Below are 25,406 nucleotides of genomic sequence, written 5' to 3'. Positions count from 1 at the left end.
GAGACTTGATACGAGACCTACCGCGTTCCTTGCACAGAAGCGATTACATTGGTCATAGATGGATTGATATTACTTGGAAGGACTCTGTGCCCTACCTTGGATAATGCATAGCAAGCAGACGCTTTGTGTAATGGTAGATAATTGATGAGAATTGTTAGTCACACATGTTCCATTCTTATAAGGTCGCACAAGTACCAACCTAGTAAGTATGCCTCATGACATATAGCTGATTGCGTATACTACCTAGGGTATAAAGGAAACAATTCAGCAAGAATAAGGGGTCTTGCATCTGGATTGGTCTGATTTGGAATCTCTCCAGATCTGGGTGGCTTGGATGACGAAAGGGGAGAGATGCTTGACCCCGCAGCTGACGGGATGTTGGAATAGTTGGAGTCTATTAGAAATCATGCCTCCTCAGCCACATGTTCGTTGGTTCTCATACCTAAGGTATATAAGTCAACTTCCTATATACATACGAACATCCAGCCTCGTTCCCAACATCTCTCCATCACAGCACAATCAACTTCCTTCTTCAAAACTCAAGGAACAAAAGGAAGAAGACAAACCGCCACAATTGCGTCCCTCAAGAACCTCCTATTCAAAATGGTGGGCAAATCCATCACCTCGCGCACGGGGCACGCAACAGCACGCATCAACGGCACCGTCATTGCGGAGGCGACGTCCTGGCGGGAGACGGAGGGCAACGTGTATTTCCCGCCGGAGAGCGTGAACAAGGATGTTTTGAGGGGATCGAGCTTGAGTACTTGGTGTCCTTGGAAGGGGGATGCTAGCTATTATACGCTTGAAGTTGACGGTACGTTGATCTTTTCCATCTTCTTTTATAGAATTATGGGATCCTGAGAGGAGTGATTTTTCCATGGGAGAAGTGGTTGGGTGAGTGAGGCGGAACTGATGAGATTTTGTAGGCCAAAAGTTGGAGAATGCGGCGTGGTATTATAAGGAGCCGCTTGAGGGGGCGCTCGATTTGAAGGACCATGTTGCTTTTTGTGAGTCTATATAAAACTATATATCTTGCTGTGATGGTGTTTCGGGATGGAAAAAGCTAATGAGTGTGTGGGATAGACAAGAACAAGGTTGAGGTTACAGTGGCTTAGTAGATATCATGGAACGAATGGAAGGCCACCGTAATCTGATGCTATATTGCAAGTCTTCACAACGTATTTTATTATATCGCGGACTGAGTGCTTGTGATGTGATTGTAATGGCTATCAAACATCTATTAAGCCGCTCTATCAACGTCTCATATAATCAACGGAGTAATATATGCCAACATCATGCCCTTCAAATGTCAAAAAACACCTGTCAGTAACCACCATCTTGTCCATGTCCACCCCCATCGCTTCAACGCCGTATATCCTGTGATAGCTCCTCGCTCTATGCAAACATGTATATCCCAAACAAGCAGAACAGATGATAAACCAAAAAGAAAATCTAGGACGACTCCGCTCGCTTGCGCTTCTCCATCTCCTTGACATCCTCCATCTCCTTCCTCATAATGTTGTTGAAAAACTCGGCATTGTCAAGATACAGGTGGTGGCCCGCCTTGGGGATGATGACAACCTTGCAGCTCCCGTTTTCGTTAGCCTTGTCCTCCTCTGTGCCGGTGCGCATGATGTTGGCCTTGACCTGCTTCAGCTTCTCCTCGGCAGCAAGTCCACCGGCAACGTCCATCCAGTCGTTCTCGCCGTACATGAAGACGATGGGAATGCCCGTCTCCTTGCCGACAACCTCGCCATTCGGGCCTTTGATGGGCTGGCGACCGACATCCTGGATGCGGTTGATCACCGGTCGACGGGCAAAGGCACCCGGCGCTAGGATATAGGCCAAGGCATACTCGCCACTGCCCTTCTGCTTGAAGATGGAAAAGGAGTAGTCGTGCAGGGTCTGGGCTTCCTCGGCCGGGAGGTGGTTGAACCGTCGCGAAGTCCAACCCGAAACGAATCGAGGGCCGAGGGGACCAGCCATCCGGACAATGCTAAAGGGCGACACGTTGGCGTCCCAGAGCCAGACAAGCCAGCTAGGGTAGGGACGTCTAGGCGGCACGGCAGCTCCGTTCTTGGTGGACGTTGTGGTTTGCTGGTCGACAGTGAACTCATTCTGCATCGTGGACTCGCTAGGCTCGGGCAAGGCGGAGTTGACGGCGTAGGGGTCCTCTGGGATGCCGACGGGCGACGCAAGGATAAGCTTCTTCAGGTGGCCCGGATACTTGAGGGCGTACGAGACGGCCAGGTAGCCGCCCAGAGAGTGGCCCAGCAGGGTGAAGCGCTCAATCTTGCGCGCCTTGCGCCACTCCTCGAGGGCGTCGATGAACCAGTTCTCTGCCTCAATCACCTTGCCCTCCCTGTCCTTTGCATGTATCTTGAACGATGGCCTGGAGGAATTGCCCATGCCCAGCATGTCGAGGGCATACAGCTTCAGGCCAGGAATGCGGGATATGGGCTCAAAGTTCTTGTAGAAGAAGCCGAGGCCGGCGCCGTAGCCGTGAAGCATGACCAACGTCTCTTCGGTTTCCTCGCCGACTCGCTCGATGGAGAATTCGTTGAGCGCGCGGTTCTTGCCGGAGAGCTGGACCATGGACCGCCGCCAGATTCTGTTGCCGTAGGGGTCGCCCACGTCGGTATTGGAAAGGCTGCCCATGCTGGCGGTGGCCTCTTTCAGAAAGGGAATGTGCTTGAGGACGCTGCGCTCGGCCATGGACGGCGTGACACCGCACCACTAACAAAGACTGTTAGCAAGAGTAAGACCTAATTTGTTAACTGAGAGACCACATACCCATTGGTAGGCAGCCTCCTTGTATCCCAGCGGAAAGTATGCGCCCGAAGGCTGCTGAGGCCGCTGCTGGCGCAGCTCCTCGGGCGCCTCGCGCGGCGGGTGAGCGCGGATGGCATTTTCGGTGGTGGACATGCTGGATGTGGTGGCGGGCAGAGGCGAGGACGAAGTGGTGATGGGGAAGCTGAGGCGCGATCGGTGCAGTATCGCTGAGACGGTCTGCGTCTTGAGCATTGCCTGGGAGCGGGCGGGCGTCTGGGCAGTGCGCAGGCTTTTATCGGGAAGACAGAAGACACCTAATGCACGAGGCACCAGGCACCAAACAGATTCCGTATGACAAAGGCAGCGCTCGAATCCCTTTGTGGTGCGGCCACGCAACTCGTTGGTGAGGCGGCCGGGTTTGGGCGGCGGAGGGTCGGACGGAGTTTAGACGCAAGGCCTGGGAGTGGCTCGGGGTTTGGGCGATCCGGATTCCGAGAGGATTGGACGGGATAATAGGTAGGTAGTGCAGAGGTGGCGCAATGCGAGCGGTAGCGAATGCAAGGTGCGGTGCGTCCAATGCAGACGGATGACGCTGACGATGACAATGACGACTGTATGTGAGATGGGGAGGAAGACGGGATTCGTGGTGGTGAGCGATGTGTAAGGAGGAAGGAAAACAGACTGGAAGCAGCTTCGAGTCGAGATCGAGTGGTCATGGACTATACATGTCGATACCCAGTCTTTTAGTGTGCCTGCCAAGGGGCGACTCGATATAGGGGCATTTTTGTTGAGCTCAGCGGGCGGGTGACCTGCAGAGGGGCCCTGGAGAGCGTCGTGCCCCAGTGGGCAGGGCTACATGATGTTTGCTGGCATGTACCTACAGGTAGACTTGGTGGGAGCAGATTGATGGCATTCATCACCATGTTCAACCGTGAATCTCGTAAACACATTTACCAACCTTGCCATCTCTCCGGAATGCTACTACATAGTACCTTATCAATTTCTCTAGACTACCTAATACAGATGTCGTCACCATCAACGGCACTGTTCGGAGTCACCAATCAACCATTTGCCCCGGACTCCGTGCCGCTGCATCTTCAACGCCCTCGCATCCTCGTCGCTGATTGGCTCCTGTCAGCTCGCCGCCGCCGGGTGCCGCTTTGCTAAATATGGATCAAGACGATGGACAAGAGAGGAAGCTGAGAGACAGGTTAAGTTCGGCCCAGGCAGAGGCTACTTTTACATGTGGTATCTACTGCAAGCCAAAGAGAACCACAGTGAAGCAATACCGAGAAATTCTACAAATAATCTTCGTCTCCAGTCTGACAATCCCACCGCAACAAACTCCGCAAGGCACAAAGGGATAGCGATGATTACGCTTATCGAGAGCCAAGAGATTGGACCCTGTCCCTTTCCCGATCGCTGACGCATCTCAATCTCCACCACTTCTGAGCCAAATCTCCGCCAGCCCAAGGGAGATCGACCGCCAGAGTGACTATCATGTCACTAACAGAATCGCTGGCAGTTCAAAGGCGGTTCTGTTAGGACATTTCGATAACACCAACTTGAATGCTCCAGGGAAATCCTTGGCCCAGAGATTGCATCAGGGAGATCAACGGGACAGTGACGCTCCATTGGGCAGTCCACAACTCTGTTGACGCAGTGGCTAAGGTATAAGCGACACTTGTAGCCTAGTACCTACCTAGTAGTTGTCTTATCTCCACACAATCGCACGGAAGAACACCCAGACAGTGAACCTCAACAAGCCCACGGAAACATTGTCCGAGGATCTAAGCTTAATCTGAGTTTATTCTTGTCGCCTTCTCCGGCTAAGTTGTGACACAGCAACGCCGGCGGTGGCTACATCTTGGACACATTTGGTATACCCAGCAAGATAGCCTCCAGCCATCCTGAACATGCTCGGGTATCCAGTGCCAATGCCATGAAAACAGCCACGAGAAGACGCCATGAGGTAATCGAGGAAGATAACAGAGAAGCACAAACGTCTGAGGCGAGGCATCGTGATGCCTTGGGATCTCTTGCCGGAAGTAAACCATAGACTCAAGACAGTCAACGTCAACCACCAGTTCCAATCTTTCAGCCAGTTAAACTTGAGCTCAACGCCATGAGGCAAGCCGGCAGGCTCACTGGCAGTGAGGCATAGGCAAAGACCAATCCGACTTTGAAGCATCAGGGAGTGGCGTTGAACATACTTTCGGTACTGCCTCTTACTCTCGTCAGGGTCTAATCCTTTCAGAGACCTAGCTCATACTAGTCTTCAAACCTACAAGATTCAAGCCAACCCAGGTTGGATATTTGTGGCTGAGAGGATGTAATAAAATGTCTTGAGTCCCCAACGCATATAAACACACTCTTGCCGGGACTCTTCATCCGTAATATTCTTCAAATTCAAATCAAAATCAACATTTCGAACTGATCCTTTGCTCTCGACCCAACTCATATCCACAACTGCAATCAACAGTGCCAATATCGACTCGAAAAACAAACATCAGCTTGGCTCACTTATCAAAATGCCTTACAACAGCCGTCCTCACATTCACATTGCCCGGTCTGCGGTGCCTGCAACAGGCCAGTGAAGAGGAAGCAAATCCTCGTCACAAGCAAGAAACTGAAGAACCCTTTCTTACAACATTGTATATCTATGGCGTACCGGCTGACAGCTTATTATAGCTCGCCACGAGTCTTTCAACGCGTTCGAGGGGAAAATATACAAGGTACCCCCCTTTCAGAAGGACAAGCTCCTTAAAAAGACCGACAGCGCCGTCTTGTGCAAACCAAAAGACTGCAAAGACTGCACCCGCAATCCCTGGGGAAAGTCAATCTACCACGCCGACTGCTTCATGCTGTTTAACAAGTTTTGTCTTTCCGAAGACAAATTCTGCCGTCTCTTTATGGCGGCCCGACGAACTTCTGCCGTTGAGGGCGTGGAGCAGCTGGGTGAGCTCTACGACCCCGTCGCCTCTCAGCAGCCCAACATCGTCTTTGAGCTCCTTGGTCTTGCTCGGCTGCCTCTGACGGTGTGTCGCAAGATCTGGTCACTCAACCCTACCTCGAAGCACATTGTCGCTAGATTCTGCACCGTCTTGCAGCTTGCCGACGAGCTCAACTCGGCCCCGCTGGTTCCGAGCAACTGCCCCCTCTCTGAAGTGCGCCTCTTCAAGCGTGGCCAGGACATCAAGGTCGACAAGAACATGGGAGCCGAGCGCCCCTACGTCCGGGTCATTGAAGACTCTCGGGGTATCAAGAGGATTGAGAGGGTCACGACCCAGAAGAAGTCCAAGCTCCAGGCTGAAACGAGCGCCTAAATTGGAGAGCGCCTGTTTTTCTTGATGTCTATCTACTTTCGCGTAAGTAACAGGAGCTCGATTATCCCCAGTGTTTTGACATGCTTTGCTGACCTGTTCACGTAGTTTGGCTTGTGCCTCCTTCAGGGCAACGATAGAGCCGCAAATTTCTGTGCGAATTGGGGAGGATGACTTCATGTGCAATATTCGCGACTGAGCGTCTGAAGGCGATCTCCATCATTTAGCATGTTAGCGAGAAGTGAAGATTTGGAGGTGATGGAAAGCGTTGGAAATCATGTCGATAATATGGAGGATCAGCGACGGCGTCTATGGTATTTGGCGGAGCAGAGGAACTATGGGTAAAGGTACTAGACAGCGTGGTAAATTTGAGTATGTCATTCCACATTGATCTTTTCATCAGTCTCCGTTTGTGACATGTTGTGAGAATCTCTGAGGGATCGCGGAATGACGTCTCGCACCAGATAGAGGTACCTAGTATGCCTTCATTTCCAAGTTGCTTAACTCCGCGAGCATGGCCGGTACCCCACAGGTAGATCCAGGGCGTATTTACTGCCATTTCCAACTGCCGGGACACTTGTCAGATACATCAGGGGCTAGCAATCCCCGAACCGTAAGCACCTCGAGGGCCTTTCTCGTAAGCACCATTTGATCAGTTATAGCTCAACATCACCTCCATCACGCTTCTATCGAACACGACTTGTTGACTATACCCTCTTTTACAGCTATCCTACCTACCTGACCTCATCTTTCATCGTTAGTGAACGAATTTGTGCTACGTAATCAATTTTCGATCATCACCTGAGATTGAACATCTCGTCCAGGGCCATACCGAGTACGCGTTGCTGCTGGAGAGGCCTCAGCCATGACAAGCGGGAGCAACTCAGTTCCACAGCCAGCTGGCGATGCGACCAATGCTTCAAAGCCATCTTCACAAAAGAGCTCAGGGCCGAGATTGCGACGGCGTCTCAACAAGCCAATCACTGCTGAGCGGCGATTACAGAATTGCAGGGCTCAGAGAGCATATCGTCAGCGCAAGAGAGAGCGGCTGAGAGAGCTGGAGGCCAAAGTTGCCTCCCTTGGTCATGGAATTGGCTCTGAGTTCGCTTCTGGCCAGAATACAGTGACGCCTGTAGCAAGTGCAATTCCGGATCTCCCGAGAATCCATGAAGACGGCCCGCCGTCTCTGAATCCGTCTACTGCCGATCCCTCATCACAGTCGTACGGGGATGCATGGAACTACGATGGCGGCAATGCATGGCTCGAGCATCTGCCTTCAACTCCATTTGCGATGGAAATGATGGGCTTGCCTGATATCATGATCAATGAGAGTCAGCCAATGGTGGCAGAAAGCACCTCACAGGAGAGCTTCTCTTCCTTGCTTCATACTGCCGAGACAGAGGCGTCGACATCAACTCCGGCCAAAGAGTCACATACGAGTACTTTCACGGCGTCCTCGTCCCTTTCTCTACGCTCTTCAAATACACCGGCGTCCATGTACTTAGCCCCTACTTCGCATACCAACAAAGAAATACAGATCTACCGCCCCAGCAGCAGACCCCTTTCCCGCAGACCGCAGCTTATCCGCAAGTGGTTCCAGCTTCTTCCCCAATCAACAAGGCGGCGTCTCTCCCAGCTGGCCAAGGAAGGCGACTTCAGCTTCATAGACATGATCTCGTCATCACTATTACTGGCTGACACAAGCTCGACCAACCAAACTGGTCAAGGCTTTGGAAGCAGCGAGCACAAAACCACCGAGCGGCGGCTGTCAGAGCTGCAATTCGTCACGTCTCCGATGGTGTCCTCCTATTCACCCTACCGCAACTCCCTCCGCATTGCCAGATTCTCCTACTTTTCCGCTTTATTCACCAACTTCAGCTCGCTGGGCTTTGACTTCGGGCTGTTTCTAGATGAGCGTAGTGTATCTCCTTTCTGCACAAGCAGCACCACAGAAGGCGGCAGCACGGACACTTCAACAATTCTTCCAACTCATGATGTTCCGCCGAACCTACGCCCAATTTCTTCGCAGTATAAAGTACCCCATCATCCCTATATCGACTCACTGCCCTTCCCAACGTTCCGGCGACGGGCATTGGCAGCTCTGGCAGCGGATCCGCCTCTACTAGATGAAGACGACCTATGTCTTGATCTGATGCTGCATGATGGGCTCGTGTGCTGGGGCTCCGCGAGCCAGAATGGGATGGATCATGGCACGCCGTGGGACAGCCACAGCTGGGAAGCCAAAGAGTGGTTCCTTAGAAAGTGGAAGTGGCTTGTTGGAGGAAAGGAGGGTGAGCTGTGGCATAGCTCGCGGTGGTGGGCGGCTCAGAGAGGTGAAATCATATCAATTTGAGCTTGATGGTTGATATACTGTAAGTTTCTCGGCCTTGGTCTCATTATGCGGACTTATTGGGCGGAAGGCATTGTTGATCATGGATTGCGGTGTTGCTTACGCTGGTGGTGGTGGTAGCGTCAGCACCCATGAGGGACCGCATAGTGACTGACCAAGATTTCAGATATAAAAGCAGAATCTATCCTCTAGTAGTTTCTAAGATCAAACCACAGCAAGAGTATCCATTTATATAGATCATTAGAAATATTCACCATGGCTCAATTTGGATTCCACACCACCTCTGATGAGGCTGCCACAGCCCTCAAGGACGCCATCACCGGAAAGACAAGTTGAGTCACTCTGATCCATTCATCTCCGAGATGTCCTCTAGATGTTAACCTTGAGCATCTAGTTCTCATTACCGGCGTCAGCCCCAACTCTCTCGGCTCCGACACAGCTCGAGCCATCGTCGCCCAAAAGCCAGCCAAACTCCTCCTCGCCAGCCGCTCGGCGGACAAGCTTCAAGAGGTCATTACCTCCCTCGATGTCCCTCAGCAGACTACCGTCCAACCCATTGTGCTTGATCTCTCCTCTCTGGAAGCCACTCGCGAAGCCGCCGAGGAAATCCGCGACTCTGTATCCGTCCTGGACGCCGTCATCTGCACTGCCGGCGTCATGGCCACGCCTTCATATGAGACCTCGAAAGATGGCGTCGAGATGCAATTCGCCGTCAACCACCTCGGGCACTTTCTCCTCGTCAATATGTTGATTGACAAGCTGCTTGCTTCTGAGCATGGCACTGTCGTAATGTACACGAGCGAAGCGCAGTCACGCGCCAACTTGGCGTTTTTGGACGATTTGTCGTACAATGAGGGTAAAGCGTACGAGAAGTGGACGGCCTATAGCAATTCCAAGGCTTGCAATGTGCTCTTTTCGGTGGGATTGGCGAAGCGCTTTGGAGAGGCTGGACTGCGCTCTTTCAGCGTTGATCCGGGTGTCATTGTTTCCACGGGGCTGACGAGGAGTGTGCCGATGGAGGACTTCAAGACGCTTGGTATGTCTCTTATACTTCTCAGTCACGGCTTATGGGATGCTGATAAGCGTGTCATTAGGCTGGATTGATGATAATGGTAACCTCAACTCCGCCATCAAGGCAAAGAGCTTAGCGGAGGGTTCGTCGACTGGGATCATTGCTGCTTTCGACCATCGCCTCACCAGTACGTTTCCCCTCTTAACGTTTTCACTGATTACTGTTTACATATCGCCGTGACGATGAATCGATGCTGACGTTGTCTGGTAGACAAGGACGGCTATTATCTAGCCGACGGAGTATTGACGCAAGAGGGCGTGCTGCCTGAAGCTCTCGACCCTGTGGTTGCAGAGAAGCTGTGGAAGATTAGTGAAGCTCTGATCAAGCAGGCGGTTTGAGTCGGCATCATGCGAGTCCTTGTGAGTAACTGCAGCTTAGAATCGCCACGAGTTCGAGTCTTTCGACCTATGTTGCCTGCCATTGAATACAGAAGGCTGTCCTGCTCCAGACGAAGTTCTACTGAACTGGTCGTCATGAAGACCATCGTGGTTGATAAATGCAGATCGGATCTTAGATACACACATATTAATTAGCCAGTCACATCAATTGCATTTCCATGTCTGTGCATGAGGTGGATAATCTTAGGTTTATTTAAATCATCACATGCCAATTGAATTTCATTCAAAGGTCAGCCATCACGGGGTTGTACAATCTCATACAAAATCAGCGGGTGCGAGACATGTAAATTCCCGCCATGACGTCGGGATGATCGTCAGCCTCAATTGGCCATTGTCCAAGCTTCACCAGCTCTACTAGGCGACTACCCGCGACACCCCCGGGAATGAACTCACGATGTCGTCATATGCCAATTCAAGGCCGCTTTCGTCCACGCTTCACACATAATCTTGCGTTGCATGTGAATTTGCTTAAAAGCAGTGTAAATCACACCAAGAGGAAGCTCATCACCTACAATTTGTCAATTGACTTTCTACTTTTCTCCTGCAACATTACAGCAACAACTTCGGCGATAATCCCACTCTCCAGTTTCGAACCTCAACTCGAAAAGTCACAATGGATTACAAGGCAGCACTGGTGAACGGAGTTGGTCCGGATCCGGACTCCGAGAAAGATTCCAATTCTCGCTCAGATGGCGTCACCAGCTATATCCGACAAGTCCCAGTCACAGTCCAGCGAAAACCGTTCCTTCAGCCAGAAGACGATGTGAGGTTGCCGCATGCTGGTATGATCTCGATTTGATAACACGCGTCAAAGAAATTTAGCTAACAGATGTGAAAAGGAACACCCAGAGCGAATGTAGCTGCGACGTATGAGCAGCCGCAAGGCTCGCAAGCAGGCAATTGGGCAAAGGAGCACCAGAACCAGACTGTGAGATTTCCTCTACGTGACCTGAGCCGTTCCCATTCTAACCCATCAACAGGTTCTTCAGCAGCACTGCGACTACTTTGATCAAGTAAGAACCCCCCAAACCTCCAGTTGTGTATCAGCATCCTAACGAAACATAGGACAAAGATGGCATCATCTGGCCTCTCGACACATTCAAAGGCTTCCGCGGCCTAGGCTGGAACCTCCTCCTCAGCCTCCTCGCCACCTTCATCATCCACATCCCCTTTTCCTACCCGACCGTCAACGGCTACCTCCCCGACCCCTTCTTCCGCATCTACCTCAAGAACATCCACAAGACGAAGCACGGCAGCGACACGGGAACCTACGACAGCGAGGGCCGTTTCGTGCCCCAAAAGTTCGAGGACATGTTCTCCAAGTACGCTGATGACAAGGACTTTGTCACGCTGCGGGACGTGTGGAACCTGCTCAAGGGGCAGAGGGTGGTGGCCGATCCGTTTGGTTACACGGCGGCGGCGCTTGAGTGTACGTTAAATTCTTTTTGACCAGTCTTGTCACTTGGGAGTGAGAGAAACTTGACGCTGACTTTGACTATTTCCTGCAGGGCTTGCGACATATATCCTCCTGTGGCCGGGAGATGGACGTATGAAGAAGGAGGAGATTCGGAAGCTCTACGACGGAAGTATCTTCTATGAGATTGCCAAGGAGAAGAAGCACTCGGGCAAGCGATAGAAGAATTTCATATAAAACAACATGTGCTCAAGGACAGCTTGAGCATAGCAAGCAAAAGTGTCGTTGGCAGTAATGCATATGGATGCTTTTCAATAGTAATCAATAATACAGCCAGTAATTAAGCACATCATCTCCTAGATTCTGAGCATCTCGCGCAGTAGGGTGAATCCCTCCACCCCTTGCGCAATTTGGCACAGGTCGGCACATTGCAATAAGCACCCGACAACTTACATACCTAGACTTGCATCCCTCATGTGGTTGTAGGACTCCAGCTGGACACTGGGTTGATAAGCTCGCAAACCGAGGAAGCTGCTCACCAGCTATTAGTCGGCTACTGACAGCCTTGCGATGACTTCCCGCTTGCAGGATGCGAGCCAACCAATAAGAGCTCCGCAATGGCGAGATCGAAAGTGCCCCAGCCCCACAGAGCAATGTACGAGTACGAGGTACCTTGCTATCGGCCAATCATCCCACCACCCACGCAACTCTCCCAGCGAGGCTGACACAAAGCTTCGGTCTCCATCTTCGCATTTCATCCATTACTTCATGACTTTCCCTCCCAGAACAAGGCGATTCTCCTGCGAACCCCGAGCCGCTCTGACGAGCCCCTGAGCCGCCAGCCCCCCTCTCCGAGCCCGAGCCGGCGGCTGCCCGCATAATCATGGCCGAAGACCTCGACTCGATCGTCAAGGGAGCCCCGACTGCCGCTTCCGCTGCCACAGCCGCCAGCGATGCCAAACCCGGCTCTGGCACAGGCCCGTTTCCGCCGGCGAGCAAGCCTGGCGATCCGCTGCATCACACGCCGAGCTCCCCGTCCATGATCTACCTCAACCTCTTGATCCTCGAAGCCTCGCTGCGCGCCCAGTTCCTCGAGTTGCGCGCTCGCAAGCGGCACCACACCTTCTTCCTCGCCATCCTGACGCTCTGGGTCGCATTCTTTGGGTACAAGCTCTACTTTGCGCCGCGCGAGGACGGCCGCGGCGTAGGAGGGTCTATCTACTGGGCCGTCGAGGGCGCGCAAAAGGTGTGCTTCATGGGCGGCATCATCACCGCCGCTCTCGTCTGGGCAACGGGCATCTGGGATCGCGGCATCCGGTGGCCGCGCCGCTGGTTCGCCATCTCCAACCGAGGTCTGCGCGGCTTCAACTGCAAGCTCGTCATCATCAGGCAGACGTGGTGGGCCGAGGCGCTCTCGACCATTGGTTTCTTCCTCACGTACGGCCTCTTCTCGCATACCGCCAGTTCGTCGTACCGCCTTGTCGAGCCGCAACTGTTGCGCCAAGTCGAGAAGGAGCTGCAGCTCTCGAGCGATAACCACCCGACGCTTGTTCTTCCACCCGACGACGACGAGCTGGGCGGTCACGAGGAGGATCTGGCGCCTGGCGGGGATTACGTCAAGCTACTGCTCCTACCCAAGCCGTTCTCGCCTACATTCCGCGAAAACTGGGAGCTCTACCGCACCGAGTACTGGGAGAGGGAGAATGAGCGCCGGCGGCTTCTCCGGCAGAAAGTCAAGGAGCACGACAGGAAGGTCGCAAAGGAGCAATACGGCTGGCTGTGGTGGCTGCCTTGGCGCCAGCATTCGCAGCCTCGCGCTCGTCGCGACCCGCCAAAGCTGCCGCATCACCGACTGGCGAGCGCAGATCGCAAGCGTAGGAACAGCAGTGTGCGCCGCTCGTCGGTGAGCTCCTCGAGGAGCCAGACGCCAATGGTTTTTGACAGCGATGGCCAAACGCCGCGCAAGCAGCCTGCCTCTGCGGAGAAGCGCCGGAAGGCAGCGTCGTCAATGTCCAAGGTGAAGAGGCCGGGCACCGACTCTCGATCCGTGACGCCCGATATCCCATCACGGCTGTCCAGGGAGAGCAGCCCGACGGCGGATGCGGAGGCGGACGGCAGCGGTGGACGCACACTACGGAGCACGGCTAAGAGAGCTAGCCCAGCGCCTTTGTCGGCGGATTGATAGATGGAGTGAGTGATTTTGTTGATAGATTGACGATGTCAAGATTATACGAAGGGCATTAACCTGCAATGGGACATTTGGTGTACGGCTTTTCTTTGAGCGTGATGGAAGCATGCCTCTACTTACTACTTACTCCAGATGATGGAATTCTACAAATCTGTGTAATCTATCCGCGATGCTTTTCTTGGATTTTACCTCTTATAATAAACTAAACAACATCTTTAGCCCTAATCCCATCATCGCGATATAATACCATGATATCCTATAATGAGAGCTCCAAGCCAGGGTGGTTGCGTCTAGTGACTCATTGAGACGTTCTTTTTATCCACGAGTAATTGCCCGTTTTGGCAGTCGACGCTCGAAGCGAGGCGAACTTTTGAAGAGTGCCATCTCTCTGACTCAACATGCAGGACAATAACGTACCGCCTCGAGGGATTCTGGGTGGTATTATTTCCGGGACTGGTGGATTGATTGCCATTAGCTGCATGAGGAGCAAGTGAGGAAATGCCCGAAGGATTCAACACTCCGTTTTATAGGCGTTATCTTGATCTTCAACCCCTCAAGCATATGAGACTGTCGACGTGCTATAAAACAAGCCTCACCAACCCAGATCCTACGAGGTATATTACCACTCTACATTCAAGACAACTCCCAGTCACCATCCCATCTCTCTCACCTTTACTCATTCAGCCACTCACTCAAATAGCAACAACAAGCAACAACAAGCAACAGCAACAACAGCAACAACAATGTCCCGCCAAATCTCCCACCTCGACACAACCATCCCCTCCCCCACAAACCCGCTCCTCACCCTCCGCACAATCCTCCCCTCCGACGCCCCCTCCCTCTCGCACATCCTCTCCGCACCCTCAAACAAGACCGACCCCAACGCCAAAGACATCGATGTCGCAACTGCGGGCGCAGTCATCGGTCGCATGCGCGAAGCAGCAAGCCAGCCCACCGTCCTCGACGACCAGGGAAATGTGGTTTCTGGACCGAGCCGCGTAAACATGATGCTCGTGCTCAAGACGGAGGACGAAAACGGCCAGCCCGTTGAAAAGGTCATTGGTATTGGAGGGTTTGGGGCAATCAAGGACTGGGAGCGAGATGGACGCAAGGTCCGCGCTGGAGACGTGGGCGTCATGCTGGATCCTGCGTACAAGCGACAAGGCTACGGCGTTGAGGCTATGAAGATGGCAATCAATTGGGCATTCACGCCTGCAAGCGAGGGAGGTCCTCAGCTTGATCTGGTCACCATCACCACGCTGGAAGATAATGATCCAATGGTCAAGCTTCTGCATAAGAAACTTGGACTCGAGGGCAAGGGGGTCGTGAGTCCGGCCGAGTTTGACAAGGACAAGAACGAGATATACTACGAACTCACCAAGGAGGATTGGAGAAGTATCAGCACCGAGTAAGATGCAAATCAATACATGCAAATGGGATTCTTAATCAACTCTATAACGTTCTGTTCTAAGGCGACTGTAGCCAAGGTCACTGCAAGGTCATTACATGGTCACTCACTTATCCCCAAGAACAAACACGGCACAGAGGGGATACAGATGCTATTCGATAAACTATCTGCACAAAAGATCGCACCATCAATTACCTCTAACGACGATTCCCGTCGGAGAAACATGCCAAAAATGCTCGCCATCCGTGTACGCAAAGCAGTCCCCAGCCCCTTAGCGCCAGATCAAACAACAACGCAGAGAGACAAAGTCCGTGGCCATCGTCTGTGCACTTCCATTAGGGACCCCTGATCTGGTCCAAGTATTCCCTCTACATGAGGGCGACAACATGTTTGCTGCAAAATGGTAGCGATGATGTGAGTCGCAAAAGCGCGCCGTAAATGATATGAGCCGTTTCACTCATCTTGGAAAGATGGATGTGGTAAATGTCGAACACAATCTGGATTGGGAGGAATGTCGAAATATCGAAAGCAACTGCCTGCTGGAGTCGGCCGCGGCGCATATGAACAACTCGTCTGCCATTATCTTCCACTGGCCACGCTGGCAGTGCCATCTCCGCCACCAATTGTCAGAGTCACAGGCTTCGACATGGCCGGGGCACCAGCTTGCATCAAAGCACCGGACCGTTGGCCTGCCTGCTGGGCAATTCGAGACATGTAGTTGGCTGGCAGGTTCGCAGATACCGTCGCCTTGGCGTCTTGGTAAAGGTCGAAACACTCGGCAAGAATCTGGTCAGCGGCCTGGTCCGCAGGGGCAATCCCGGAGTCGAGAATCTCTTTGATGTGGTCCTCCAGGGCCTCGAACTCGGACTTGTCATAGCGATATCGATCAGGCAGTCCGCTGTTCTGGAGAAAGGCAAGGAGTCCGGCGATGACGGTGTTGGCAGCGCCCAGAATGGTGATGGGCGTGCCTTGGGTGAAGGACATGGAGCCGAGGGCTGTCAGCGTCGCTCCGATGAAGAGCTGCAACAACATCAAAATCCACCTGATGCCACTAGACGCATGGTAGCAATAGAAAAACTTGGTCCGCTGAGTCACGGTGTCCTTGTACAGGCCGCGAGGCATGCCCTTGGGGGGCCAGAGCCAGCTGGTTGGGTGGATTGGTGCCTGCTGTTCCCGGTCCCGGATGCCGCCTATGCCGTGGGCAACGATTGCCCATTCATGAGGTGAAAGAAACCTGTGACGTGGCGTCTGGTGATGCTGATGATCCTCTTGGGCCTTGGGAGGTCTGGGTGCCGGAGGGGCATTGGGAGGTCCGTTGGGAGCCGGAGCTTGCTTGGGAGCATGATCATGAGAACCTGCAGGTGGCACGGGATAATTGTTGTTGCTGTTGTTGCCGTTGTTGCCGTTGTTGCCGTTGTTGTTGTTGTTGTTCTTCCCGACAGAAAAAGGAGGGAGAGTGGGAGCTTCGGTGTTGGGAATGCCCTTTGCTGGCTTGGACATGATGGGCGATGGAGGATGAAGACGAGGAGAAACAGGGGCAGTGATTGGGAGCTGCGGACCAACAAACTGGAGATGGAAGGGTGACCAAAAGGCTACGGGCAGTTCACCAGCGTCTGCTCGCGAGGTGAAGACAAGAAGCAAAAATGAAGAGAAAGGTGAAATATCGTGGTTCAGAGAGAGAAGAAACAGACATCGGTGGCATCGGTTATTTTTTTCTTATCCTACTATGGAAGAAGGAGCCAGAGAACATGTTCTGCTTCAACATCACGCAAGCTCTTACCCGCGATTGAGGTCGTGGCAAGGAGTGCCTGCGCATGGAGATGCTCAAGCACATGGCCAACCGAGAATACGCGAAGACATCAGGGGAGTCTTTCGTTGGGCAACCGGGCACGATCAATGCAAGCTCTTGTGAGAAGTAGCAGAGATGAGCAGCTGGGGATGGCTGGAAGGACGGATCGTCTGTGCGAGTGTGTGCTGATGGCTTTGGAGAATGAGCGTCTCTTCTGCACGGAAAGGAGCATACTGATAGCATGTTGTGTCCTACGGGAGCAGTCGTTGTTGCGGCCCTGCATACTGGGAATAACACATCAAGTTGCGCCAAGTTACATTGTGAGGTCGTCTCTCTTTGCTTGTAAGCCAGAAGACCTCGGAGCAACCAGGTCTTTCTCTATGACCCGGCTTTTCTCGTTCACGGAGTTATATATCCCTGAGCACTACATGTTCCAAGCACAGCCTTCAACAGAATATTGTCGTAGGCATGAAAGAGTACGGCTTGGAGATGATGCCATTGGCGATAATGTGATGCATAGAGATGGAGCAGCTCTTGGAGGTCGATGATGGTGGGGCCATCAGATTTCACCGCCTTTGTAGCAAGCGGCAGAATATCGAAAAAATTGTGGGTTTGGAGCTTCCCGACTCGAAGCTTTTTCAGACGTCGTCCTTCTACCAAACAATTGAATCTCGAAACGGCAACTTGATATTGCATGTTGCGCGGTGCTTTTGCCCTGAAGCACTTGTTGCGCCTCACAGGAACGCTGAGACAGGCCAGTTCCTGCGGCAAAATCGCCCCAATTGTCAACACGCGATCCATCGTCGGAAGGAATTACTCTTCTACAGTTGCGCCAATGGCAGGCACCGTTGAACTCGAGACCGTGGAGAAGGATGGAAAGCAGTTTCGCGTGGTGAAGGAAGGTAAGGCGACCATCTTGGTGCCTCAGGGTGCCAAGATTGGAGAGGACAAGGGAGAAGTGCAACAGGTGTTCTACAATCCGATCCAGCAGTACAACCGAGATCTGTCGGTCCTTGCCATCAAGACATACGGGGAGGAAATCCTGGCGAAGAGAAAGGAGAAGATCCTGGCAAGATCGAACAAGCAGGGAAAGAAGAGGAAGCGGGATGAGAAAGATGACGGCAAGCCCTCGGACGAGCCAGAGGCGACTGCGAAGCTGGTGTCAGAGCCTGCCCCTGAACTCTCAGAAGAACAGAAAGCCCACAAGTCGAGCTTCAGGATACTAGACGCCTTATCGGCATCCGGGCTACGAGCGCTGCGATACGGACATGAATTGCCTTTTGTTACTTCTATAAACGCAAACGATCTCTCCAAATCAGCTGCCGAGTCTATCAAGCTGAACGTGAACCACAACGGCCTCGACGATGTCATCACGGTGACGAACGAGGATGCCCTTGCACACATGTATCGCGCAATCGCCGACGACCTTTCGAAGAGAGACCGCCACGGCAATCCGACCAAGTCTCACAAGTTTGACGTTATCGACCTGGATCCATACGGCACCGCAGCACCGTTTTTCGACGCAGCGCTGCAGTCAGTCAGGGATGACGGTGGCCTGCTCTGCATCACATGCACTGATAGTGCAGTCTGGGCGGGACACAGCTACTGCGAAAAGACGTTTGCGCTCTACGGCGGCACACCTATCAAAGGCATGCACTCTCACGAGGCAGGGTTGCGGCTGATCCTGAATGCCATTGCGACGTCTGGCGCCCGATATGGTCTGGCCATTGAACCTTTACTGTCTCTATCCATCGATTTCTACACCAAAGTCTTTGTCAAGGTCACCAGGTCACCGCAAGCCGTCAAGTTCCTGGGTTCGAAAACCATGATTGTGTACAGCTGCGATCACGGCTGTTCGGCATTCGAGACCCAGTATCTCCTGCGAAGCAAGCCGACCCCCAACAAGAAGGGCAGTGGGTCGTTCTATAAGCACGGCATGGCAGCTGGACCGACGGTGGATAGACACTGCCAACATTGCGGCCACAAGATGCATGTCAACGGACCCATGTATGGAGGCCGCATCCATTCGGCAGATTTCATCCAGAGGCTTCTCAATCAGATCCCCAACGCCTCGCCAGAGGTCTACGGAACTCTTCCCAGGCTGGAGGGCATGCTTCGGACGGCCTTGGAAGAGATTATCCCGGGGCCAGAGGTTGATTCCTCAGTCGATCCTAAGGATGCTCAGCACGCAGAGATTGACAACTGCCCCTTCTTCGTGATTCCCTCCAAGCTGGCAACTGTGGTATCTTGCGCTGCTCCAAGCGATGACATGTTTCGTGGCGCTTTGATACATCTGGGCTACCAAGTCGGACGAAGTCACTGTCGGCCAGGAAGCGTGAAGACAGATGCACCTTGGTCCACTATTTGGTGGATTATCACGGAATGGATTCGACAAAAGTCGCCTATCAAGGCATCCAAGTTCACACCGCTGATGCCCGGTTGGAAGATTCTATACGATGCCGGGCTAGTTGGTCGAGAAGATGGAGCCGCGAAGGAGGCCGATAGCCAAATGGAAGACGTTGCGGCGGAGGGAGGGCAACAAGGCGACGAGAAGGCGGATGAACCGAGCGAGCAGGTTTCCAGCCCCAATGAGTCCGAGTTGCGGAAAACCCTGGTATTCGATGACGATCTCGCTCGACTGGGCCGCCTGCGGGATGCGCAGAAACTTGTTCGATATCAAATGAACCCTCGACCAGACTGGGGGCCGTTGTCAAAAGCCAAGGCCCAGTGAACGAAGAAGCAACATGATAATTGAGCGCCGCGAATAGCCAGAACTCTCCCGAGAAGGGACCAAAAAGATACACACAAGTTTACATTCCACAGTGACGACAATGATTGAACCGAGCCTTATTACGTGAAAGACGAAGGATGAAAGCTCCACGTGTGCTGAGGATCGACCATCCCGCGTTCATTGTCCATGTGAAAGGATGCCGGATTCAATTTCCCCATAGTACGTGTCACATCGTCTCCTCCCCCTTATTGTCAATACGACCACCATATGCGTCTCTCTATCGGTTGTCGGCCCTTTCTACACAAAGTGCCGTTCCACTTCCTTCTGATGCCCTTTTTTGTACTCCCGACCTTGCATCCCTAACCTGGGTGGTGCTTTATACACGTTTTCATTTTCGACACGCTGGGCATCAATGCGGCAAACACCATTGATCCTCCATCTGCAAGGACGACAGAACCTGGGGCCCCACGGGCAACTAACCCATCCGCCTCCTCAACCCCTCCCTGTCCATATCTCATGCAATCTGCGCCGCAGGCCAATCAAAACAGGCAATCTCAATGGTCTGTGTGTCTCGCCTTTCGTTTCGAGATGCACTGAAACCCTGCAAACGACGAGATGCGTCGAAAACACAGGCCTTATGTGGGGTCGATTCTTCTTTTTCTTTGCATGTCACCATGCAGGTGGGTTGGCTGCAGCAGCAGCAGGGAGATATAGAGCCTGATATTGGAACGCACATCTGTCTGAAGAATTAGCCATGCACATGTATGCTTATCTCGAAGATTGGCCCCTCCTCCGACTTCATCCCCCCTCCACCCTCCCCCTTTTCTCCCTCCTCATGCAGAAAGGAGCCGAGAGTGTGTGGCTCGCGATCGAGCATTCCGGATGGGGAAGCCTATACGCAACATGAACGCGAGCTGGAAGGCAACTCTGGCCGTTACTTTGCGAAAGAGGACTGCATAGAACGAGACGAAAGTTCCAATAAAGGCGATATCTCAGCCTAAGTAGGCAGCTCCTCTTGCCAGCCCCTTTAATGTTTGCGATCCCGTCTCGATGTCATTTTGCTGCTTTGGAGAGGTTGCTACAGCCCTTGTTCATCTCTTACTAACTTACCGCATGGTCACAGACGATGCGACAACGGGCAAAGCTCTCCGCTTGCACCTGTCAAGGTAGTTCCAAGGTACAACCATCCGAGGAGAAGCAAGTACACTACACTCACCCTCCCATCTGTATGCGATGGAATCGCCCGGGAGCAAAGGAGAGGATAGCCGTCGTCAGGGGATCCCTGAAACCCCGCTGCTTCGGGTAGTGAGGTCTGTGATGGACTGCTTCCAGGTTCTCAGGCGTGAGCTTACCCAGCTGCATGCCTTTTGGAGGCGCTACAATTACAGGTACAAGGCACAACGAAGAGCCGAGAAGTCTGTTCAATGGCTTTCAGACAGCTCGAAACAGTTCCCTATGGCCGAACAGCGTCTCGTATAAGGCAGAGATCGGTTTGGCCCCCGACTTCAACTGATTGATAGATCAGCGGCGCCAGAGTTATCTCACATGCTGCTGATGCTCATAGAGCACGCAACTGACGTGATTCGGGTTTTGGAGACGGGCCAAAGACAATTTGCATGGTGGGTTCTTCACATGATTGTTTCCGTTTTCTCCTTGGAGAGCAGTGTCAGCTATTGCCTCATGTTGTCAGCATAAGGTTATGCAAGCGCAAGCCCCAGACTTCCTTGGATACTAGTAGGTAGTTGCCGCTGAGAGGCCTATCTTTAGGATCGGAAACAATCGGGTTGGACGTTCAGCTGGCTACGGCTCATTCCCTTATCTACCGAATACTCCGTACATACACAGAGGGTGGATGTTCCGCCAATTGATATCACAAAGATGGAGAACGGTGCTGGCGAGATTCGATATTTCCGGGGGGCCTTCATTCGCAATTGCCTACGGATCTACTGCACCTCTGCTTGTCAAGTGAATGTGGGATATCGCTGCCGCAACTCACGAACACCAGGACGACCAAGAGAAGAGCCGCCCACATACCCGAGGCGTACGGACTTGGACAGCAGCATGTAATCAACGTCGCCAACCCGGAATCGTCGTGATCAGAAGTCTCGATCTCCGAGCTGATACGGTCAACAAACAGGTTTCCGTTCACTTCGAACACCTGAACTCCCCAACCCTCTCGGCCCGATGGCACTTCTCCAGCTATTCTCCCCGCCCTCTTCTATATGCACGGCGTATCGCTGTCAAGTAATAGCCATCTTCAACCGAAAGCCATAGAGAAACAAGCCTCAATCTACACCACCAAGCCTCGAATCTACGTCTCGTTCAATCGGCTGGGCGGAAGGCATCTCGGCACTACTACTACCTTTTGTGCCGAACATTGCCCTGCTTATGTCAAGATTGAGTTACCGAGATGCCAAGTGATAGCTACCCAAGGTAGTGCTGCTTCTCTTTCACATGCTTCAGATAGTGGATAGCTTGAGCTCTCTCTCGCTCGGTAGATTATCCGAGAGCTGGTGATGTGGTATTGTCTAGCTTACGAGCTAGACATCTTTCGAGTTTAGGTCGATGGCAGCTTGGAGCTTCTAGTACATTGAACTTGCAAGGACAGGCAGGCTATCACGGTATACTGATGAGCTTGCAGGATGAAATTTGTCGTTACTACTACATGCTGTAGCTTTGGGCTTTGGGCACGCCCATTGCCAACAAGTGTTGTTCGATGCTACTCCAGACTTTCAGACTCCGTGCTCTTGCAGCTGCTACTAGTAGTACGTGTAGTAGTACTCATCCCTGAACAGCCGGGGGAGACGAGGGGTTGTGGGGGCATGAAGCGATTCAGGTTTCTTGCTGCGGACTGAATCGAGGGGAGCGGGATTTATCACCGAGGGGGAACTTCATCAGATACTACCCCACCGGTCCGATGCAGCTTGCAGTCCGCCTCCAACGAAGCAGGCAGACAAATAAGGTCGTTCTATAAACTACAAAGTACGCAGAATTACTACCCATTGCGCAGTCATGGGTGTACGAGGACTCTCGGAGCAACTACTGGGTGTTTGCTTCGCTCCTATGGCCCTTGCCCGCGTTGCAAGACGGCTGAGGCTCGTTCATCAGTAGTCAATCGCCTGGAGCCGCCCCACGATGGCTCGATTTCGGCACATTGGAGATGTGGCATGCCATCTCCCCTTCCCCTGTCCATCACTTTTTGAGCGTTTTCCACGGAGCCATTCCACAGACGCAGAGAGCCCCCCGGGCGGAACAGCAAAAGCAAGGCAAAGCAAGGAAGCGGTGGAGCGGGCAAGCAGGCAGAGGAAGACAGAGAGGGAGAGAGAGAGACCATGCCCGCACACGGTCGTGCATATGTACGCAGCACGGAGTACATATGCAAGGCGCGTGGCAGCATTTGCCCAGGGGCCAATCATGGCCATATTGCAAACCCTCGTTCCTTGAAAGGTACATGGAAGCCGACAAGGTACACACATGCCCTTTCGTGCTGCAGCCGAACGGAACGGAAACCGACCTGGGACTTAATATATTGTGCATGCGGCGTGAGATGATCATATATATGTGGATCGCTATCATCCGATCGTGCTGGCAGTGTGCCGATACACACACCACGTAGCCCGGCAGGCCGGGCAAATCAAAGGGCGGCATTGACGACGGGGTTGTATTCGGATCAATTTGCGTTTGCTGCATGTGTTGTATGATGGCAAGCCCATGATCTGATATGGTGGTGGCTCCCGCCGCCGGGCGTGTTCGCTTGCGGCTGTTTCATCTGGGCTGGACCGTATTTGTTGGGGGCGAAAAGGCCGAGCAGCAGTTTGCGTTGCCGCGAGCTGCCAGCGGATCTCGTACGATGAAGCTCCCATCGCATTGTACATACATGGAGAAGGTGCCCGGGGCCCCATACTCACCTGTACATGTGGTACTACTACTAGTACTCCAAAACATGCGTGCTTGATAAACGGAGATGGAGGAGAAAAGGCGAAATTGCGGTGTCTGTCGCGGGGCTTCCTCTGCGGTGCCTTGCATGACATTGGGACCAGGCCCCAGTGCCGCAGCGACCCTCCCCGAGTCATTCGTCCGGCATCCAGGCCCGACCGAGTACGACCAAGTGATTGAGTTGCGGATACTAGTAGACGGAGCACAGGCAGCAAGCAACAAGCCGGCATCGAGGAGCAGCAAGCAGCTGCATGCGGTCTCCGAGTCGAGCAGACATGCGCATGTCCGGGCCAAACAGCTGGCGGTTATGTGCTGGCACGACAAAAAGGGACATGGATACGGACCTTTGCATGGTAGGTAGAGGACTGTCAGTGCTCGTAGAGCAGCACTGTCGGATTCGCTCTCCTGACCCACGTCAGTCCAACCCAAGCATCAATCCTCCGTAGTCTTACTACCGCCAAACACGGCTGGAACTTTGAAGCTCAACTGCGTAGAACTGGTACCAAGCAGCCAGCCACGATACCTTCAACATCGCAGTTGAACCTATCGAACCCCTGCTCGCAGAGGTATGAGTCGCCCGTCTGCAGACACAGAACAGGACGGTATCAGAACAGGCAGGGGGGCCATGGGGGTGTCTGGATTGATGCGTTGACGCCTTTTGCAGGTCGGGCGACTGATTGGCGGGTGCGGCAAGCCTTGTCTGGAAATCCGCTCGCGACTCCGGATACGTCTCCTTGGCCCTGGACTGCGCTCTTGAAGGCGATGAAGATTTTTTTTTTTGCTAAGTTGCTTATCTTGCTTGGATTTGTGGCCAGCTTGGCGTTGCGACGCTCCAAGTCATCGATGACCAGAACAGGGTGGACGTCTTGCCATTATGCAGTACAGTTCGCATTGCGTTGCCATCTCCATTCCAGTAGGATCAGGACTTGAGCGTCGATTGTCAAAGTATCGAAGCTGTTCCTGGAGAACGAGTGCATGTGGGGTTGCAGGAAAATCTGGAGATGAGCCTCAATAGCCGTAGTAGTAGCGAGAGAACCCACGTCCCTGGAGTCATCAAGGTGCTTCCAAGCTGCAGCAAGCACTTCGTATCTTGAGCGTGTGGGCAAAGGAACTCGTCTCATCAAATCACGAAAAGTCCGCAAAAGGTTCAGAGACAATCTTGTCTCACATTGCCAACTTGGCGCCGCAAGCGCTTCCTGCTTGGTTCGATCCACCCGCAGCATCGGCGATGGCAATGGGTCTGTCTGTCTCGCCCGTACAAGTAATAACGCTGCGGTCCGGTTCGACGACTTTGTGATGCTACCTGCGCTCCATGTTCAGCTGACAAGATAGGCGCTACTTGTCCGGCCAGGGTCCTGAGCATCGCCCATCTGGCCGGCCAGCTGTCTGACGGGGTCGGGGAGCCTCGATGGAATTTTTTTCTGCTCTGACAAGTTATTGTCGTGTAGTAGTAGTAGTACAGACCTACCGCTAAATCACCCCACCAGGCGATCCCAGCGAAAGAGAGGATCTCCGGCGATGCATTGGCACGTCCAGAGTCAAGGGTTTTCGTGGGGGTTGCAATTTCATCATCGACTCGAGCGTCTGCTCTAGCACCGACTAGAGACCAAAGCTGGGGCCATAGAGCGTGCCGTCTCGCCGCCGTCGCCCGAGCCGAGTAAAAAGTCGTTGATAATGGGCTTCACTTGGCGCGGGCATGCATGAGTCGAGCCCTCGGTGACGCTTTTTGCCGACGTGTGGTTCGGACTGGGAAGCCGAAAAGGCGAGACCGAGGGGGGCGTGATGGCAGGTTTCTCAGCTTGTCGCTGTCTTTTTCTGCGTAGGTAGGTAATGTAGCTGTGCCCTAAATTATCCCGCGAGTATCGCCGGTATCGTCAGAGGGCGAGATAAGGGACGCAGAGGCGAGCTTGCGGCCAGAGGAGGGACGAGAGTGAGGACCCCGGAAGATGTCGAATCATGGATGGCAAGGATCAAGTTGGCCAGCAAGCTGCGTTGCCTCGCTTTGGTTATCGGCAAGATAGACGC

At 53.1% G+C, this 25,406-nt stretch overlaps 10 protein-coding genes across 10 annotated transcripts; 8 read left to right on the top strand and 2 right to left on the bottom strand.

Annotated features, from left to right (window-relative positions):
- Positions 1-639: 639 nt before the first annotated feature.
- On the top strand, positions 640-1,012 carry TRIREDRAFT_34277 (uncharacterized protein; the record flags this gene model as incomplete). The annotated part of the gene is made up of 2 exons (XM_006961944.1): positions 640-814; positions 927-1,012. Coding segments are annotated over 2 exons (261 nt in total), but the record flags the coding sequence as incomplete, so codon positions are not given.
- Positions 1,013-1,452: 440 nt separating this feature from the next.
- Positions 1,453-2,925, bottom strand: TRIREDRAFT_103669 (uncharacterized protein; the record flags this gene model as incomplete). The annotated part of the gene is made up of 2 exons (XM_006962069.1): positions 1,453-2,736; positions 2,794-2,925. 2 exons carry the CDS (start codon positions 2,923-2,925, stop codon positions 1,453-1,455), a joined length of 1,416 nt encoding a protein of 471 aa, XP_006962131.1.
- Positions 2,926-5,303: 2,378 nt separating this feature from the next.
- Positions 5,304-6,098, top strand: TRIREDRAFT_103668 (uncharacterized protein; the record flags this gene model as incomplete). The annotated part of the gene is made up of 2 exons (XM_006962277.1): positions 5,304-5,348; positions 5,454-6,098. The coding sequence occupies 2 exons, from the start codon at positions 5,304-5,306 to the stop codon at positions 6,096-6,098; spliced, it is 690 nt and encodes a 229-aa protein (XP_006962339.1).
- Positions 6,099-8,835: 2,737 nt separating this feature from the next.
- On the top strand, positions 8,836-9,549 carry TRIREDRAFT_55871 (uncharacterized protein; the record flags this gene model as incomplete). The annotated part of the gene is made up of 1 exon (XM_006962276.1): positions 8,836-9,549. A coding segment is annotated over one exon (714 nt), but the record flags the coding sequence as incomplete, so codon positions are not given.
- A 979-nt stretch (positions 9,550-10,528) lies between these two features.
- TRIREDRAFT_2316 (uncharacterized protein) lies at positions 10,529-11,551 on the top strand (the record flags this gene model as incomplete). Its single annotated transcript, XM_006961882.1, has 5 exons — positions 10,529-10,697; positions 10,755-10,843; positions 10,896-10,928; positions 10,981-11,344; positions 11,424-11,551. The coding sequence occupies 5 exons, from the start codon at positions 10,529-10,531 to the stop codon at positions 11,549-11,551; spliced, it is 783 nt and encodes a 260-aa protein (XP_006961944.1).
- A 661-nt stretch (positions 11,552-12,212) lies between these two features.
- TRIREDRAFT_55073 (sporulation protein) lies at positions 12,213-13,511 on the top strand (the record flags this gene model as incomplete). The annotated part of the gene is made up of 1 exon (XM_006962275.1): positions 12,213-13,511. One exon carries the CDS (start codon positions 12,213-12,215, stop codon positions 13,509-13,511), a length of 1,299 nt encoding a protein of 432 aa, XP_006962337.1.
- Positions 13,512-14,097: 586 nt separating this feature from the next.
- Positions 14,098-14,929, top strand: TRIREDRAFT_120120 (uncharacterized protein; the record flags this gene model as incomplete). Its single annotated transcript, XM_006962274.1, has 1 exon — positions 14,098-14,929. The coding sequence occupies exon 1, from the start codon at positions 14,261-14,263 to the stop codon at positions 14,927-14,929; it is 669 nt and encodes a 222-aa protein (XP_006962336.1). The 5' UTR covers positions 14,098-14,260.
- Positions 14,930-15,504: 575 nt separating this feature from the next.
- TRIREDRAFT_55478 (uncharacterized protein) lies at positions 15,505-16,176 on the bottom strand (the record flags this gene model as incomplete). Its single annotated transcript, XM_006962068.1, has 1 exon — positions 15,505-16,176. A coding segment is annotated over one exon (672 nt), but the record flags the coding sequence as incomplete, so codon positions are not given.
- A 1,373-nt stretch (positions 16,177-17,549) lies between these two features.
- Positions 17,550-19,445, top strand: TRIREDRAFT_55790 (uncharacterized protein; the record flags this gene model as incomplete). Its single annotated transcript, XM_006962273.1, has 1 exon — positions 17,550-19,445. The coding sequence occupies one exon, from the start codon at positions 17,550-17,552 to the stop codon at positions 19,443-19,445; it is 1,896 nt and encodes a 631-aa protein (XP_006962335.1).
- Positions 19,446-23,166: 3,721 nt separating this feature from the next.
- On the top strand, positions 23,167-24,298 carry TRIREDRAFT_103660 (uncharacterized protein; the record flags this gene model as incomplete). The annotated part of the gene is made up of 4 exons (XM_006962272.1): positions 23,167-23,290; positions 23,486-23,734; positions 23,892-23,947; positions 24,197-24,298. The coding sequence occupies 4 exons, from the start codon at positions 23,167-23,169 to the stop codon at positions 24,296-24,298; spliced, it is 531 nt and encodes a 176-aa protein (XP_006962334.1).
- Positions 24,299-25,406: the final 1,108 nt, after the last annotated feature.

The sequence above is a fragment of the Trichoderma reesei genome, assembly GCF_000167675.1.
Source record: "Trichoderma reesei QM6a unplaced genomic scaffold TRIREscaffold_2, whole genome shotgun sequence".
Classification (NCBI taxonomy): domain Eukaryota; kingdom Fungi; phylum Ascomycota; class Sordariomycetes; order Hypocreales; family Hypocreaceae; genus Trichoderma; species Trichoderma reesei.
The sequence above is the reverse complement of the archived record's forward strand: the minus strand, read 5'-3'. Positions and strand labels throughout refer to the sequence as shown.